This window comes from Protopterus annectens, chromosome 1.part2 (assembly GCF_019279795.1).
Source record: "Protopterus annectens isolate FY-2018-M chromosome 1.part2, PAN1.0, whole genome shotgun sequence".
Lineage (NCBI taxonomy): Eukaryota > Metazoa > Chordata > Ceratodontiformes > Protopteridae > Protopterus > Protopterus annectens.
Window position 1 is genome coordinate 760,534,213 of NC_056727.1, and position 18,875 is coordinate 760,553,087.

Consider the following 18,875-nt stretch of genomic DNA (forward strand, 5'->3'; position numbering starts at 1 on the left):
ACAGCAGAAAGAGAGGCCACCAATATTCAATCAGTATATTCAATGAAACAAATAAATGAATGCAGTTCAGTTTTGTTAACTTATCACTGAAACAGAACAAGTGCAAAAAAGTTTACTTATATGTGCTTTGTGTATCCAGATGGTTGTAAAATCAGTGACCACTAGCTGAACAGCTCTGCTACTGAGCACAAATACACAGAAAAGTAACTTGTTTCAGTATGATGGTGGAATGTGAAAAGGTTTGGATTTATCTGGATCTGAAGCTTAAAGTTCTCTGGTAAGTGTTGGTATAGAGTACAGGAATCCAGAAGAGGAAGGAGGGTCAACAAAATAACTCTTAAATGCTTTTGCTAGGTAGAAAATGAACATTTGTAGCCACATATGGCTATTGCTGAGTGGCATCCATAGTGGGTATGGGCATTGAGGAAGTTGTTTCAATACAAAACTTCTTGAGATTAGCCATTTGGGTTACGTTCATACTGTGTCAAAAAGTTGCCTTACATATTCAGATTTGCTCTTTACACATTCTGTTCCATTGGCCTTATAGGTGAACTACGCTTGTTTTCTTTTCTCATAAGAGTGCTTATCTGAGAAGTTCATAGCTCCCTCACATGCTTTTAATGTTTGCTGGAGTGCACTTCTGCAGAGGAAGGAGCTCATTTAAGTAATATTACAAAACATCCACAACATCACTTTGATACAAAACAGTGTTTCAGTCTGTTAGGGATAATTGTGCAGCAGAACAGGCTCAGTTTTCATCAACAAGGTAGGAGCTACCTGTTAGTTTATCATAGGTTGTTTTTGTGGACAGTATAGATTATTGCACAGTGGTGTCTTCTGGAAGCTGTAGATCCCAGAACCATGTTTCATCTATTTTATAAGGGTTAAAATATCCCAGACTTATTGCAAAGTTCCTTCGTCCTTCATATTTTGTATAAGAAAATCCTTAGCTTATTTAGTATAGTTGTTGGAGAAGCTCTCATAAGGGCAGAAAAAATGTAATGAGATCTTATAAACAGTGCCCATGATATATCCCATTCAGGTAGTACAGAGGTAGGTCTTTAATGATGAGATGCCATTTATTAGTGAGCTGGACTTTTACACAATGTTACTTGACATGTTTGGTGAATTATACATTTATTGTTTTTGTAATTTTAGGCTGGGCAATGCAGGTTGCTTCCTTTATTTTCATCCAGAGGAGATGGGAGCAAGACAAACAGCACTTTGAAGATATGTTAGATTACTTTTGTGATATCAGAGAACCTCTGCAACTCCTCATCTTTCCTGAAGGCACAGACCTCACAGGTCAGCTATTCTTTATTCTTGTATTGATTTATGGAGACATGTTACACTGTTTAAAACATTAAGTTCTAAAACTTAGTTTGGTTCAGTTTTCAGCACAGACCTTTAACCATACTGCATCTTTGGACCAGTCATTTCATGTCTGTGCTGATTGTTTTCCCATACTTTATAAAATAGACTAAAGAAGTAAATGTTCTTTCTGGACATGCTGAAGTAATTAAATTTAACTGTACCTGTGTTTCCTTGTATGATGTATAATTTTGCCTTTTGAATAATTTTCTCTCAAATTCCTTGATTTGTTCCTTAAACCTCACAAAATGTGTAAATTTCTATTAAGTGACATTCTACGACTACTGATGTAGCTTGCTAAACATCATATTTTGAGTGGGCTATCACTGGATTTGCCTTATTATGACCATGATATGTACAGGTTAAATCATACTTTTTCACATGTTGCTTTGTGTGTTTACTTCTCTAACTTGTTTGTGCATCTTTTCACTTCTGATCTGTACTGCTGTTGACTGATTATTTACCTGTGACCCAGGTCATAATGGAAAAGTCAGAATAAGATTGTTTCACTCCTCTAGTTATCAGACAGTGGCAAAATATATAAGAATAGAAGCAGCACACAACAATGGCTGTCTGTGGTCATAGAGTATACATGAGGAACTGGAGACAAGTTTAAGTTAATCCCTCTTTAGATGGAGGCACCATGCATTTTTTTCTGTTTCATGTTAGTATTGACAGTTAAGGGAGGAGTACCATAACATTGTAAGTTTATGTGGTTACCCAGACAGCAACATCACACCATGGCTTTTGCTGCATCCTTTTGAAAGTAAACTGCTTTCTGGGTTTGTTTCTGATTCCTTTTCTCATTACCCAACTGAGCAAGCCTATGCAGCCTTGCTGTTGTTTACAGGTAACAGTGTAGTACACCCGTCCACAAAATGATGAACAGTGTATCAGTGGTGATAAATTCCTCCAGTAATTTCAGCAACTTTTTGACCAAACAAGTCTAGGTGCTTAGTTGGTACCCTATCCTTGAATATGCCCAGACTGTCTTTGGCTTCACAGATGCACATAGCTTTCACAAGTCACAGCTGAGGAAGAGCAAAATCTGTCACTTTATTTACTGTCACTCAGTACTTAGCTGTCACTTTATTCATTCCAGCCTGAGGACAGTGGTCTTTTCTATTTACCTCCTTCCAAGCTAAAGGTTGAGATGGGCCCTGCACGGCTGTCCAAGTCTTCCAGGTTGTCAGTCTCTCCTACATCAATGAATGTGTGCATTCTGTTTAATGCTTTGTGAGAGATGCTGCAGAAGAGGGGGAACACATGTTGCATGACTTAAAATTGTTGCCAGTAAGGTTGTGCTCACATCCTTTGCCTCATAGTGTTACTTCTGGCAAACACTTTCCTTCATTCTGTGGGTATTTTGCTTGCTGCCAAGCATGTGACCTTTGCTTCTGCTAGTCCTCATTTGTAGGATGAAAGCCTGTCACAGTTCTAATAAGCTACACAACTTTGAAGACAGGGTCTTTCAAATGGACAGAGGTGCTGGCACCCCTTCTTTCAGTAACACCCCTTTGGATGACACTTCTTATGGAAAGTGCAGTAGCACTTAACAATTAATGTTGGGCTAGCTCATGGTCTGCTTCCTTCCTTTCTTCCAGGAGAGGCTCAGTTATTATCTAGGGAAGGAGGAGCTGCAGTGGAGCTGGCCTTTTAAGAATGCAAAGTTTGCAGCACAAACAAACCAACATATTGGATGTTCTTCATTCCACATTGCTGCAGTCCTAACTATTGGGTAGTCCGCTGTCCAGTCGGCCCGAATACCAAAGTATAAGGCTGACGTCGGTCAGGGCGCATTAGACTGACGTCAGTACGTCAGGGTACTAATGCGCATGACCGACGTCATATCCTCAGTCTTTTTTGCCGCATGGTCCGATGCAGAAGCAGTTTTGCGAGTGCAGGTTGGCGTTCTGAAATTTTCTGAAGTCGGAGTTTCAGACCGAATCAAAGTTGGCTAAGTACCCCGTTGGGGAACATTTTGGTTTTTTCTTGCCTCAGTATTTAACCGGATGTCAGAAAAAGTGAATAACTGTATTTCTTGTGGGAAACAGATACCTCATAGGGATTACCATACCTTGTGTATACCTTGTTTAGGGCCTGAGCACGGCGTTGTTGGATGCCGCTCTTGTGCTAGATTTAACAAACGCACTATTAAGAGACGGTTAGACTGTGCCAGGTTAGTGTTTGGGAAGCGTTGTAATTATAAAATGCCGTCGGATGCTCCGACGCCCGCTTCGTCCAAAAAGCGCAAGGACAAAACAGTGAAGCCTAGGGTTGATGAACCGGCAGTCCCAGACGTCGGTTCTTTAGAAGGCTCAGTGGAGCCAGAGGTTTTGCCAGGAGTTTCTTTGGAGTCTCAGGCAGAGACTTTACTGTTACAGGATGTGCCTTCTCAGGAGGTAGGCCAGGCTGAGGGGGCTTCTCAGGTAACTGTTCTTCCCTCTCTTCCCAAGGTAGTTAGAGCCTCTCCTTCTGTTTCCAAAACTTCTTTGAGAGGTAGGCCAAGTTTAGCTTCAGTGGGGGCTTCCCCTAGCACTTCAGGTTCTGTGCCTAAGAAACATATGCTTAAAATGGCAGAAGATTTGATTACTCTGATTAGAGGTTCTATGCCCCCTCCTGATAAGAGGCCTAGGGTGGAACCTGAGTTTGAGAGTTTTGAACAGTGTTCTGAGGCTTCTGAGTCTTCTGCGGAAGACTTGCAGGAGTATCCTCCTTATTCTGATTCTGATGTGGATGATTCCACTCCTACAGCTTCTCCTCCTGAGGATTTCTCATTTTCAGAGACTCTGCATTCCATGAGGGAGCACTTTAAATGGGAAGGCCAAGATTACTCTGATTCTAGGAAAAGGCTTAGGGAATTCTTGTTTTTACCCCAGCATAGGCCCTTAGCTATCCCTCCTGTGTTGAATGTGGTAGAAGATGTTTTTGCAGAGGCTTCCCTGAACCCTGATTCCTTGCCTCCTGCTCCTGTTAAACCTGATAGGTACTATAGGGTGCCTGAAGCTCATAAGTATCTTTTTAAGAGTCCTAGGGCAGACCCGGAGACTGTTTCTCAGGGACCTAAAGGTGTTAAGGCCTCTGTTGTTAAAAACCCTGTTCCCACTGATAAAGAGGCAAGGGCTTTGGATAGATGGGGAAAGAAAGTGTATACTTCTTCCACTTTAGCCATGAGGGCGTTGAATTGTCAGTTTCACATGCTAAAATATCAAAATTATCTCCTTTCACAATTGAAATCTAAGGTGGATGCTTTGGCGGAAGGTATTGAGTGTAAAGAGTTGCTGGATTTAGTTCATGTGTCTGAACAAGTGGGTAAGCATTCTTTGCAATGTGGTTTTGATGCTGTACAGGCCTCCTCGAGGGTGGCTGCCACTAGTTCTGTTCTTCGCAGGCATGCCTGGTTGAGGGATCAGAATTTAGCTGAGCATGTTAAGACAAGGATTTTGGATGCTCCTTTACAGTCTGATGTGTTGTTTGGTTCGCCTGTGGAAGCAGTTTTAAAGAAAATGGAGGACAAAGCTAAGTCTATGCAAACTGTTAAAGATTTTTTGCAGGTGCAGCCACCGAAGTTTAGTAGAAATTGGCCTGCTAAGGGATGGACATATCCTGCTTATGATTCCCAGTCTAGGGGTAGGTCTAGACGTGGTAGGGGCAGAGCTCAAGGTTCTTTTAGGCCTAGAACAGGGAGTTCACCTGCTCAGACTTCTGGTGAGGGCAGGGGTCAGTCCTTTCGTAAACAGACCCAATGACCTGCCTTTTCAGCTGCCAGTAGATTCTCGTCTGGCAGCTCCTTTGGGAGGAAGACTGTCTCTTTTCAAAGAAAATTGGGATTTAATTACTCTAGACAGATGGGTGTTGGATATCATTCACCACGGTTACAGGTTTTATTTCCATACATTGCCCCCTTCAAAGGCATGCCAGACGTTCCTCCTCCACAAAGGAAAGAGGCTCACAAGCAAATTTCTCAGTTACTCCAGATAGGGGCCATTCAGCCAGTCCCTGTATCAGAAAGGGGCCTAGGATTTTATTCTCGCCTGTTCCTAGTACCAAAGAAGGGGAACACGTGGAGACCAATTTTGGATTTATCTATCCTCAACACTTATCTGGACATTCCCAAGTTCAAGATGTTGGCGTTACAACAGCTTTTACCTCTGCTGGGCAAAGATCACTGGATGGTAACTTTAGATCTCAAGGAAGCTTACCTTCATGTGCCTATAAGACTAAGTTGCAGGAAGTATCTGCGTTTCGAGCTGGAAATTCTCATTATCAGTTCTCTGCATTGCCCTTTGGCTTATCTACTGCCCAGAGTATTCACAAAGGTTCTGGCTCCAGTGATAGCTTACTTCAGGCTAAAAGGAATTCAAATCTATCCTTACTTGGACGACTGCCTGATTCTGGCTCAAGAAAAGGAAGACCTTCTACAGCATCTGGAATATGTTATAGCAGTGCTAAGATGCCTAGGGTATTCTGTGAGCGAAATAAAGTCCAGTCTAGTACCCTCTCAAGACATGTGCTTTCTGGGTGTGAGACTGAATACAGCAGCCCAGATGGCCTTTTTAACCCCGGACAAACAAAAGAGTCTATCACTTTACTTCCATCAACTATCTCATCAGTCCGTGCTGACTGCAAGGACAGTCCTTCAAGCATTAGGGTTCATGGCATCTTGTATTCTGGTGCTTCCCAATGCCAAACTGCATATGAGGAAGCTACAATGGTATCTCAAAATGTATGGACACAGCACTCCCAGGATTTGGACACTGTCATTCAAATAATACCTTGCCTTCAAAAGAATTTTTGTGGTGGGCTCAGGAATGTCACCTAAACAAGGGACTCTCTGTGACCCGGCCAGAGGCGAGTCAGATTTTAACGACAGATGCCTCGGACATTGCTTGGGGAGCTCATCTAAATGGAAAGTGGATACAAGACAAGTGGCCTGCCAGACTACAGCATCTACATATCAACATGAAGGAGATGTTAGCAGTCCAGTTTGCATTAATGGCTTTCAAGGAGTTACTTCTTCCAGGGCAGGTGTTGATTCTAACAGACAACACAACTGTCATGTGGTACATCAACAAACAAGGGGAACACATTCTTATCCTCTATGCAGGCAAGCAATGATTTTATGGGAGACTGCGCTCAGCTTGCAACTAACTCTTCAGGCAAGGTTTCTGCCGGGAGCACAGAACTCCTTAGCAGATGTGTTAAGCAGACAAATCATGGATCCCCACAGTGGAAACTGGATCTTCATGTATTTCAGAAATTGACAGTGTCATGGGGAACTCCAGACATAGATCTGTTCGCTTCTCCACTAAACCACCAGCTGCCAAAGTTTTGCACAAAGGGGTTTCATCACACAGCTTGGAAAGTGGATGCTCTGTCTTTCAGTTGGAAAAATCTTCATGTGTATGCCTTTCCACCTCTGCCTCTTCTTCCAAAGGTGCTCTTAAAGGTCAGACAAGACAAGCCAAGGATGATTTTAATAGCTGCAGATTGGCCTCGACAACAGTGGTAGCCACTACTAAGGAGTCTGGTAAGGAAGCCTCCATGGCCTTTACCTTTGATTCCACATCTGTTATCTCAGAAGGACGGTCATCTGCTCAATGTCAAGCTTCACTCTCTTCATCTAACAGCCTGGCATATTCTGTGTTGAAACACAGCAGGTCTCAACTTCCTCAACAAGTTTTAAATGTGATTATGGAAGCTAGAAGACCTAGTACAAGGAAAGTGTACATGAAAAATGGAAGAGATTTTTGTTTTGGAGTACAGCAAAGAATTTGGAGATTTCTGAGCCTAATTTGAGTGTGGCTCTTCAATATCTTACTGAGTTATTGGACAAAGGTTTGTCCTTCTCTTCCATTAAGATTCATGCTGCAGCAATTTCAGCTCACTATGATTGTGACCCACCATTGTTTTCGCATCCTTTGTTCAAGCAGTTTCTTAGAGGGGCAAAGAATATAAGACCCCCACGTAGAGCTCCTACTCCTGCTTGGGATCTCAATTTTGTGTTGGAAAAACTTACTCTACAACCTTTTGAGCCTGCGGCTACTGCTGAATTGAAATACTTGTCATGGAAGACTGCTTTTCTGTTGGCTATTACTTCTGCAAGAAGGGTGTCTGAGTTGCAGGCCCTTATGGCAGTAGAGCCCTTTTTGATTTTCCATAAGGATAGGGTATCATTACGTACTAATCCTTCCTTTATGCCTAAAGTGGTTTCTAGTGTGGCTTTAAACCAAACTATTCATTTGCCTACTTTTTATGCAGACCCCCAAAATAAAGGGGAAAAGATTTTGCACACCTTAGATGTACACAGGCAATTGCGTTATTATTTAAGCAGGACTAAGGATTTTAGGCAGTCTCAGCAGTTGTTTGTTTCTTTTGCTTTGAGTTCGCAAGGCAAGCCTGTGTCAAAACAAACTATTTCTAGGTGGATTGGGTTTTGCATTGCTTTTTGTTATTCCCATCATGGCAAGGAGATTCCAGCTGGGATTAGGCCTCATTCCACTAGGGCTACTGCCACTTCAACAGCATTCCTAAGGGGTGGCAACTAAGGATATTTTGGAGGCAGCTACTTGGAGTTCAGTGCATACTTTCTCTAAGCATTATCACCTTCCTCTCTACTCTAAGTCTAGGGCTGGTTTTGCCACAGCTATTTTGCAAGGCATGTTGTCAGCTCCTACTTCTTTATGATTTGCCAGCCTCCCTTACCTCTGCTTTGGGATTCTACCCAATAGTTAGGACTGCAGCAATGTGGAATGAAGAACATAGTACAGTTTTGTACCTACCATAAATGTAGATGTTCGAGGATCCACATTGCTGCAGTCCAATTTACCTCCCTCCTTCCCTCTGTGTTTAGGGGTGGTTGTGTAGGTGAGGTTATATGCTGATAATTTTGTATATATTGTACATATTTTTGGTGCAGGTATATTGGGCCTTGTCTTTTTAGGGTCTTCTGACATCTGGGGCAAGAAAAGACTGAGGATATGGCGTCGGTCATGCGCATTAGTACCCTGACGTACTGACGTCAGTCTAATGCGCCCTGACCGACGTCAGCCTTATACTTTGGTATTCGGGCCGACTGGACAGCGGACTACCCAATAGTTAGGACTGCAGCAATGTGGATCCTCGAACATCTACATTTATGGTAGGTACAAAACTGTACTTTCTTCTGCCTCATGAAAGGCTGGTGAGACATGTACATCCCATTGACTGAGCATTTTGGCATGCTCTGTAAGCAGCATTAGGCTGATTGAGTCATTTTGTTGGCCTATCATTGGACTCAACATTTGACTATACTTCCACTGGACAGAAGGTCCAAAATTATGGAATAGGTTCCCAAACATGTTCTCTTTTGCCACCTTTGGATAGAGGGCTAAATGCCTGACTTATTCCAGTTTTCATTTCTCATTGTTGGTCTGGTCATTTTAAAAACTTGCTGAACTTTCGGATTCTGGAGCATGATGTTTGGCAAATAGTCTCTGACTATGGTATCATTAGTTTTATTTTTTTATTTTTTGCTTTCTATGTTTAGTATACATACATGGTGCAGTGGTGGCCAATAGTAGTTGTAGGGTTGTGTGTTAGTGTGTTTCTGCACTAGTTGCCATGGTTGCATCTCTCTTTTTTTTTCCATCATGAACCTCACCAGGCTATCAAGTATGCTTTTTTAAAGGGGGATCTTTTTAGAGTACAATTATTTTCACAGCAGTCCTCACTACCAGCCAAAACTGCCAACAGAAAGCCACTTCCATGAGTTTGCCCTTTCTTGGAGAACCATTACCTGAAAAAAACAAAAGTCTTGGACATGACTGAAAAAAGCCATATCCTAGAGCTGTGAAGGCAGATATCATTAACTATTATGATCACAGATTGTGTAGTGCCAGATAAGCTGGTGATAGGGTGCCAAAGAAGCAAGTGATACAGCCCTGTTTCCTTCACTTTGAGAACATCACAGGGCTTGTGCTAGCCTGGAACTTGGAATCTTAGTTCTGAGGAAGACTTATTTTTGGCCATCTTGACTCACAGTAGCTACAACAAGCAGATCAAGTATATCTGATTCTAGATGCTAATACTTCACTGTTCGATACCTCTGCTTTCACAAGGGGTTTGCATGGTATTTCTTGATTTGATGGGTTCTGCTAGCAATGCAGCATCTTGGAGCCTCACAGAAAATAGTTACAGTTTGTGTGAGTCAAATTCACTTTCACTTCAAAGAGTTGCATTATGCTCAGTCCTCTCCCCAAGAATCTACCACGATGCTGGCTGTGGTGGTGGTGGATGCCTTGCCACAGGAGACTTTCTCTTTCTTCCTCTATGTGAATAGGTGGCTACTGGTTGCTGCATTAAGAATATTCCTTCCTTTCAGAGACCTGAATTATGGCTTACCTTAGTTGTATTCACTTACATTTGATATTGGTTAGTAAAAGACTGCTGTATTCTTTTTTACAAAGGACTTCCTAAACTGGGGGTAGAAATAGACTCCATTCTGTGCTGCTCCTTCCTTCCTAAAGGCAAACAGCCAAAGAGATCAGGTCATATTAGTTTTAGGACTCTTGATCCACTAATCTGTTCACCTTCCTGACTATTATAATGAGCAGATTCCAGAGACAAGAGTGCTGCCCGTATTGTAGATATGCCCCACTAGGATGGATTTTTTTCCAGTAACATTGAGTTCAGGAAGGCATATCTGTTGTTTATCTCTGGAAGGAGGGGTTGTTTCAAAGCAGACACTTTCTAATGGATTAGCTGCATTTTATTTTGCCTCTTTGCAGAAAAGTGTCATCATAGTCCTAGTGTAATAGTCAAAATACTGACCCATGGCTGATGTCATTATGAGCTTAAAATAAACTATGGGATGTACTGCTGTCCATGTTAATATCTGATCTGTCTGAGTAGGAGCAGACATAATGACATTTGGAAGTTAATGCTATAACTTGACAAGTTTAAAAGGGAATGAACTATTTATGGTCAAACCAAGGGTCTCAAGTAAGAATTGATTGTGATTCTATGTCCCTGAGCATCCAGTTGTTTGAGGCATTTGTCCTTCGGAGGAGTAGACAGAGCCTATCTGGTTCATGCTTAGCCTTGTATATAGCATATACTACATGCCTGATAAATCTGAACTAATAATAAACAAAAATCTGAACTAATAATAAACAAATTTAAGTCACTGAATGTAACACCCCAAGATGAACCTTGATGTGAAAAATCATTCCATTGGAGTTGCTGTATCATTTGTTAGCCATAGGTCTAAGTCTGTTCTATTACAGAAGGGCAGTTATACAATAATAACATCCTTCGACACTGAGCAAGTATGTTGCAGCTTCGGCTGAACAAGGTTGTTCATTACAGATGCATTTCCAAACCACAGATTAATTAATCGGTTGATTATGATAAAAGAAAATCTATCATTCTTCACATTGCTGTGCATCTGATTATTTTCCTCTGTATTGGCTTTCTTTGTGATTACCCTTCAGTATTCACTTTGAACTGTACTTACCAACAGGCATACAGTAACACAAATATAAACTAAGCACACATACAGATGTGCACACTGGAGTAACATTTTGATTTGTTTACTGAATAGGGCTACTAATTTAATATTCTATAACTTGAACAGTTTTCAGCTAATTGTTGATATTATCCTATCTTTATGGTGTTATGCCACTTTCAGTTTCTCTTTGTTGAACTCCAAGAATAGTATGCATAATAAATGCTTAGTTAAGACAAAGTTATCAGCTGACACTGCTAGATCTGGTGTCCTTACCGTGAGGGGTGAGTGCCATAAATAATTTACATAATGAAACTGACTAGAATGACAGCAGTACAGATTGGCAGTTAAATGCAAGACTGGCACCCTTGACAAATAGTATTTTGTTCTGCACATGTTTAAGCCTCAGTTAATTTACATGTCATAGTGGAAATGTCTGAAATGAACACTAGAAAGGAACAATCAGGTCAACTGAATTCTTATTTTGTCATTTGCTTCATAATGGCAGACAGGTCTGAGGCAGATAACTTGAAAGTATTACATTATTCAGGTTTTTGACACTTTTGCCTGCAGGTATGTACAAAGTTTCACAGCATTCCCAGTGTGCTGTGTTCTACTGCACGTGTATAGGATTTATTCAGAATAACTGCATGAAACTTCCTTCTCCTGCCAGATCTTACTTGGTGCTTCCCAGTTTATCTTTAGTCTTGCTATTCTTTATTAACACACTCATACACTTGGGACTGTATAAATTCTCCCTGTCCTTCCTTTCTTTTCATTAAACAGTGAATGGGGTGTTGGCATAAAGGTTAAGGTATTTACCTCGTAGACAAGGGGGTATAAGGTTTAATTCTCACCAAGAGAAATTGGCTACATGTTAAATGCCCCACAGTGGTAGCTAGTCTAGTGCTTATCTATGAACCTATGGTTCCCTCATCAAAGGACCCTTTTCCTTTCAGCTGTCAATATATGTCCATCTCACCTTGCCCTCCCCAAGTTCTTGCTTAAACCCTTCCTGTTCCAGCAAACCTCTACCCTCTCCCAGATTATACAGTCTTTGTAGCTGTCCAGATTGTCCCATTCCTTCTCCAGGCTCATCCTTGATGCATCTCCAATGCATCATCTCTTTCCTTGATCTGAGCAGTAGTACCCTCCTTCCCTTGCATTTCCTACCCTCCCCTCCCACTAGTACATCTTTTCTCCCAAACATTAATGAGCTACTCTTTGCCTTTTTCTACCTTCCCATAGTAGCTCCCAAACTTACTCTTATCCTCTACTTTCCATGTTCCACTTAATCCATGCTACTTAAGTATTCTGCCATCCTTTCAACCTCTGTGGCATAGTAATCTCTGTAACATATCACATAACATCTGACACATATCTCCCTTTCTCACCCCTTAATCATCTTTAGCTTGCTTCCTGCTCTCTTACCCTTCCTTTCCATAAACACTTGCTACAGCTCTTCTAAATTGTCTTTAACAGGTTATTCTGCAGTCCTACCCTGTCATACCAGACTAAATAAAGTACTAAGTGTAATGATGTGAGGTGTTGCCAGCTATGCCAGGAAAAGTAGGGCAGTGGATGTGTAACGTATGCCAGCATAGCTAGCTGGAGTTTTGTAAAGAATTATATGTTGTCATCTGTATAACAAACTGATTTGTACAGGTGCTTGTGATGAAAATGTATTTGTAAAGCTGCTTGTGTTAAAAATGTACCAACAGTGGGTCCTACTAGACAAAAAAGAAATACACCTGTATGTCACATTATATTATAACTTTTATAGTGCAATTTTATAAGTGTGTTTGTTTTAATATTAGAGTTTTGGTGATTGCGCTTTAATTGTAGGAGCATGTTTATTATGTTAATTGAAAGTGGAAATGATGTCATTGCATTTTAAAGTATTTAAGGTGTTCTCTATGCTAATGGATTTTTGTATTGGCCTGATGAAGCCTTAAACGGTGAAAGCGCTTGCCTTTATATTAAACATTCTGTTTATACAGTTGTTGCCTGGAGGATATTTTCTGAAGACTGAAGTTTTGTTGCTCTTGGAATTGGTATATGTCATCAAGACAAACCGTGACTGTAGCCTGTCTTTTGGAGCATATTGTTCTGCCGCCTCCAGTGTTTGGTTTATGTTTTTTCCTTTTGGAGATTACTACAGCAGCTATTTATTTTTGGTTTTATTTCTATTTTGCTGCGTCTTTGTTATGGCAGAACTTGCTCAGGATGTGGTTGAATTGCCGTACAAACCTGAATTGAACTTTATTATACGCAAAGATTTGAATCCTACGTTGCTGGGAAGGAGAATCCACTCTTAGCGTATGATGTCACCAACGACTTTTTGACCAAAACTGTTGAACAAGATAATTATAGCGGCCTCAGCACCTTGCTTGACCAGATGGAACTTGACTTTATTAAATTGAAATGCTTACAATTACAGCGCCAACATTTCGAACTTTGTATAGCAAGGAGAATCGTTCCGAGAGGTCTGCGAATACTCAAGATGCCCACTACAGGTACTCTTTATCCAGACTTGTTGTACCAATGGCAGTTAATCAATATAGATACTAGCTTGCGACATATGCAGTTATTGATTGACTATTTTTCAGTAGAAGAGAGTTTGTTGAGAGATAAAGTAAAGGAGCAGCAGCGGCATGTCTTCGAGACTTATCCGAGCCATGCTATAGACAAAAGCTTCAGCAAACTACTGGATAATGTGTATTTTTTTGAAAAAAAAGTTGCTAGAACAGAAACGGGCCAAATTCGGAGAGACACACACGATTTTAAAAAAGGCCAAATTTTTACTTGGCCGAGATTTGACAAAGTGACTAATGATAATACTGGAAACGTCAATAGCAAGTTTCAACAGATAAAAGTAACTAAAGCTACAAGCCATAACATGAGAGACAATAATCTGAATAATTGTCTGAATACTAACACTGAGACCGTCACTGAAAGTGGTGGAACTAATAAAGTTAATAATGATGTTCCTAGAGAGAACAGTAATATGATGGCCAATAATAACCATTTGGTTGTGACTGTTGCTGATGTTCACAATGAAAATGATTCTAGGTCTATTATTCCTAATAGCCCTATAGATTCTTTAGCTGGTGATTCCCGAACAGTGGATAGGAGTGATAGTATCACTTCATTAGAAGTTGGCTCTGAAGCTAATTTTTCTACTGATAAATTGCATTCTGAAGAAGTAATAGTTAGAAGGAAAGTAAGCAATAATACTATTACTAAGACAGGAGAAGGTGGGGATGGCTTCTTTCCCCATCTCAGAGTTTCGAAAGAGGGGGAGGGACTGCTCCATGAGTCGAGGAAGGCAGAAGGAGAGCAGTCGACGGGGAACATACAGGGCCTACTCTAAAGAGAATGTGGGAGTGGGCAGTCGATCATTAATCTGGAATATTAAAGATAGATATTTATCAGAGGAAGAAATTTATGTCTTAGAAAAAGGTCTTTCATTCATTCCCTCTACTAGAAGTAATATTGCTGATTCAGTAGTGGACCTTAAACTATTTGCACGTAATTTACAATTAAAACTTAACTATAGTCATTCTGACTATCGTAATGGACGAGAACATTTTAAAAAACCTAGTAATTACGTTCCTATTCTACATCCACTAGTGGATGCTTTCTCTAAGTTGGTGGAACAAGAGTTACATCTAAGGGCTGAGAACAACCGTCATAAGAGATGGTATGGGAATTTGAACTATAAACATAGGCTTGCACTAAGGAATCTTAGGAATGATGACAATATTGTCATCAGACCGGCCGATAAAGGTGGACCTATTGCAATTATAAATACTAAAGATTACATTTTAAGCATGAAACGTCTTTTGAGTGATGCACATTTCTATAATTATATAAGTATTCAACATTTAGAGAGGATTATTGAAAGAGTATCAGTTTCACTTGTATTTATAGCTAATACAGCCAGGATCACTGATGAGTTGTTTAAATATTTTTCAGTTAGTGAACCCATGATCCCGTGCATACAGGGTCTACCCAAGATTCATAAGAATCCTAGGAGTCCACCCATGAGACCAATAGTGGCAGGGAGAGGTTGGGTAACTGAACCCATCTCTATATACCTAGAAACTAAGTTAAGACCAGTGGTTAACCAGTATGCATATATATTGAAGGATGCACAGCAGTTTTTAATTATGTTGTATGACACCATGAAGGATGTTGCTCCAAATGAACACCTTATTTTTGGCACTCTGGACGTTCAGTCATTGTTTACCATTATATTATAACTGTTGAAATGAATGTATTGTAATAGAGGATACTGGAAGAGAAGAGGTTAATCTCAGTCCAGCTAACTTTGAAAAATAGTCTGCAATTACCTGGTTTAGGCCATAAAGATTGTATCTTACATTTCTGATTGCAGACAGAAACAAAATGTCTGTGAAAACCAGGACTAGGAATCCTACTGTACTGTCCCTAGGGGTAAACTAATTGCTACCATGGAAGGATGGAAGTTTTGAAATGGTTTTATAGCTTAAAGATGCTTTAACACATCTTACTCTGTCTCTGTGTATGGTAACACATATATGCTAAATTCTGGTTCAGTTTCTAGCAAAAGGGGGTAATGTAGGAGCCAGAAGTCAGATAACCAGATGTGGGTGATGTCATTCTGTAATCCAGCACTAAAATTATGTTTTAATACTAGATGAGACAGAAGTCTCAGGGCTGTCTGTTTGTGAAACCTCCAAAAACCAGAAACACCAAGAAACTGCGAAAAAACGCCAAACCTACTGGTCCACAACCCAGGCAAAGTAATCCACAGTGTGTACTGTGCGTACAACAGTCTCCTTTGTAGTAAAAAATGGAATATCCAAAGGTCTTCACACCAAAAAGGATGTTTAACGTTTTATTTAATAAGAAATAAATGAAATACGTTTTCGCGGTGGTCAGAGCCACCGCTTCCTCAGAACAGAACAAAGAATGTTTAAAAGTACCGCCAAAACATTTATAAATGAAACGTAGATGGCATGGCAAATTAGTTAATTCTGTTTAAAGGTACAATAGACCAGCACATCAAATTGCTCACGCCAAATAATAAATTCGTTGACTGAAGCCAACGGTTAAAACTGTGCACAAACATCCTATTATAAATAAAAAACGTAATCAGTTAATACAAGCTATTTTTAAATAACAGAAGGTTGTGCAATGAAATTCAGCACTAAAGACTAATAAAACCAAATATACAAGATTAGAAAATACGTAAAAGTTATGTTAAAAGTAATGATAGTTTAACATAAACCTTTAAATCTAAAACTAGAGACTAACAATAGTCAATGCTGTAGTAACTGGAAACAACGATGAAACTATTGTAACCCAGTACATAAAAATGAAAATAAAAAAGAAAAAACTAGTACTGGGGTAGATTCTAATACTGCTGTGCTAAAGTTTTCAGTGAATATATGTACAGCACGTAAAACTACGAATGTTATGAATTCGCAGGAGCAAAAGAGCCAGCAATTCAAACAAGCCACCAAAAAATAAGCAAGCTTAACTAGTGTCATTTAGTCAAGTGAAATTCAATATATAAATGTTAAAAACATATAAATATAAAACAGTACACATGTAGCACTCCAACAGTGAAAATACCTGTTGTCATCTCTGATGCTGTTATTTCTATTGCAAAGCTGGCCAGTTACACTTAGGAAAACTGTATTTAGTACTTGATAACAAGGAGGAAAAGAATGTATCTAAATGTTGAAACAAGGAAACTGAATTTCCTACATAGCACCATAAAACATTATCTACAAGTCAAAGTAAAAGTTGTTAAAATGAAGTTTAAGAAACACATTAAGAACAAGTGATTGTAAGTCATCTCATGTAACTCCTCAGTTTGAGAATACAAGAAATGTTACAAAGTTCATTTAGGCCTGGAGTACAAAAAAGAGTTCAATAACAATTGCCATTCTAGTTCTCGTGATTCAAGGAAAAGGCTGACAGGACCTCCCCTAATAGACTGTAATACTTCTTCAATGGCTATAAAACAAAAAGTGTGTCCTACATGTTTCAAACAATGTCTTGCTAAAGCATTATCTTCGTTTTTAGTTCTTATTGCATACAGGTGCTCGTAAACCCTGTCACAAAGCCTTCTGTCTGTTTTTCCCACGTAAAATGCTTCACAGCAATTACATAAGGCCAAGTAAACAATGGATCTAGATACACAGTTAAGTCTTTGGTTGATACCATATTTTCTTTTTCCTATCTTAAAAAGGTTACAGGTTTTTATGTATTGGCAATAGTTACAGAGCCCACAAGGGAAACAGCCCTTAGACTTAATGGTATTGTCTAATCTGTTGTTGTTTTCAAGTATTGATTTAAGGTTGTTGCCTCGTTTGTACACAAAACTTGGTCCATCACCTAATTTTTCAAAGAGAACATCATTGTTCAAAATAAAATACCAGTTTTTAGTTAAAATATGTTGGATGTCGAAAGAGTCGCTGCTAAAAGTAGAAATGAAACTGGTATTGCAAGTTCCGACATTCATATTGACCCTAGTATTGGTGTTGTTCACAGTAAGCGAAAAACGTCCGCTGACTTCTAGGGTAAATGCTGTATCTTCCACTACTGGTACTGTCTTTTTGACTAGTGAGGGGTACAACCCGTTAGAACGCTTGTGATTAATCTCCTCTAAGAGTTCTGAAAATAAACTCAAAGGGTAGTCTCTACTTAGAAACATTCCTCTTAGGTTGTTGCATTCATGAATAAATGCGGTTTCCCTTCTACACATTCTGGCAGCTCTGATTAATTGGCCCTTTATAATGGCCCTTTTCTGCCTAAAAGGGTGTAAGCTATGAAAATGTAAAAAAGAGTTACAGTAAGTTGGTTTTCTGTAAATAGTAGAGAAGTATTCAGAGTTGGTTGTATCCTTATGAAGATTTACATCCAAATAGTCTATCTCTAAAGATGAGAAAGTGGATGTAAAACTGAAAAAGGAAGTAGAATCATTTAACAATTCAATCAGTGAAGCAGCATCGTCTGCATTCCCCTTAAACAGGATAAATAGGTCGTCGAGGTACCTAGTATAGAAACTAATTTTACTCATTAAGTTAGTGTTGGAGAAAATATATGTCTTCTCCCAATATGCCATAAATAGGTTAGCGACGGAAGCACCACAAGGTGAGCCCATCGCTATACCTTGTTTTTGCAAGTAAACCTTATTATTAAAGGTAAAGTAATTGGAGGTTAAAATAATGTCAAGGAGTTCTGAGACAATGTCGATTTCCTTTTCGGTGGCCTTTAAATCTCTAAGCATGAGAGAGATCCATTCCACCGCTTCAAGATGCGGGATGGATGTGTAAAGGTCGACCACGTCGACCGTAAGGAAATTCAGGGAGTTGTCAAAGTTGATGGTACTCATGTTTTGGAGGAACGTCCATGAGTCTTTACAAATGCTAGGAATTAGTTTCAAATATTTGGACAAGATGGTCTCCACCAATTGCGCACAAGGGTAAGTTATTGATGAACGGCTGTCAGTTAGTGCTCGCATTGGTGGATTGTATACATTCTTGTGAATTTTCGGAATACCGAAAATCACAGGATTCTTTGACATGTTGATGTCAATATAATTGTACGTTTCTCCATCTATTTTTCCACTAATGAACATGTCCCTGAAATAACCTCTAGTTCTCATTTTAGATGAATTAATTTCGTTAACTGAAGATAAAATGTAAGCTGGGCTATTTAATACTCTCTCCATTTTTTCAATATAAGTGTGGTTGTCAAAAATGACCAAACCACCACCTTTGTCGGGTTTGATCACTCGTGTTGCTGATGAGCAAAGATGTTTGAGACAGTTAGACTGTTCTCTTGTGATGTTGGAATTTACATTTTTCTTCAAAGCTGTCTGTACTTGACATAGATACCTAATGTCAACCTCACATGCACTCTCGAACATGGCTAATCCAGTATGAAGGGGAGGATTGAAGGTGCTAGCTAGTTTAAGTTTTGACTCATTAGGAACTTCATTGTTGTTAAAATAGGTTCT

At 39.7% G+C, this 18,875-nt stretch overlaps 1 protein-coding gene across 1 annotated transcript in view; it reads left to right on the top strand.

Annotated features, from left to right (window-relative positions):
- LCLAT1 (lysocardiolipin acyltransferase 1) overlaps nt 1-18,875 on the top strand; it is a 1,316,330-nt gene that overhangs the window by 613,143 nt on the left and 684,312 nt on the right. The window contains exon 6 of the mRNA XM_044058897.1: nt 1,159-1,305. Coding sequence (XP_043914832.1) covers nt 1,159-1,305 — 147 coding nt within the window. The remainder of the gene's footprint in view (nt 1-1,158; nt 1,306-18,875) is intronic.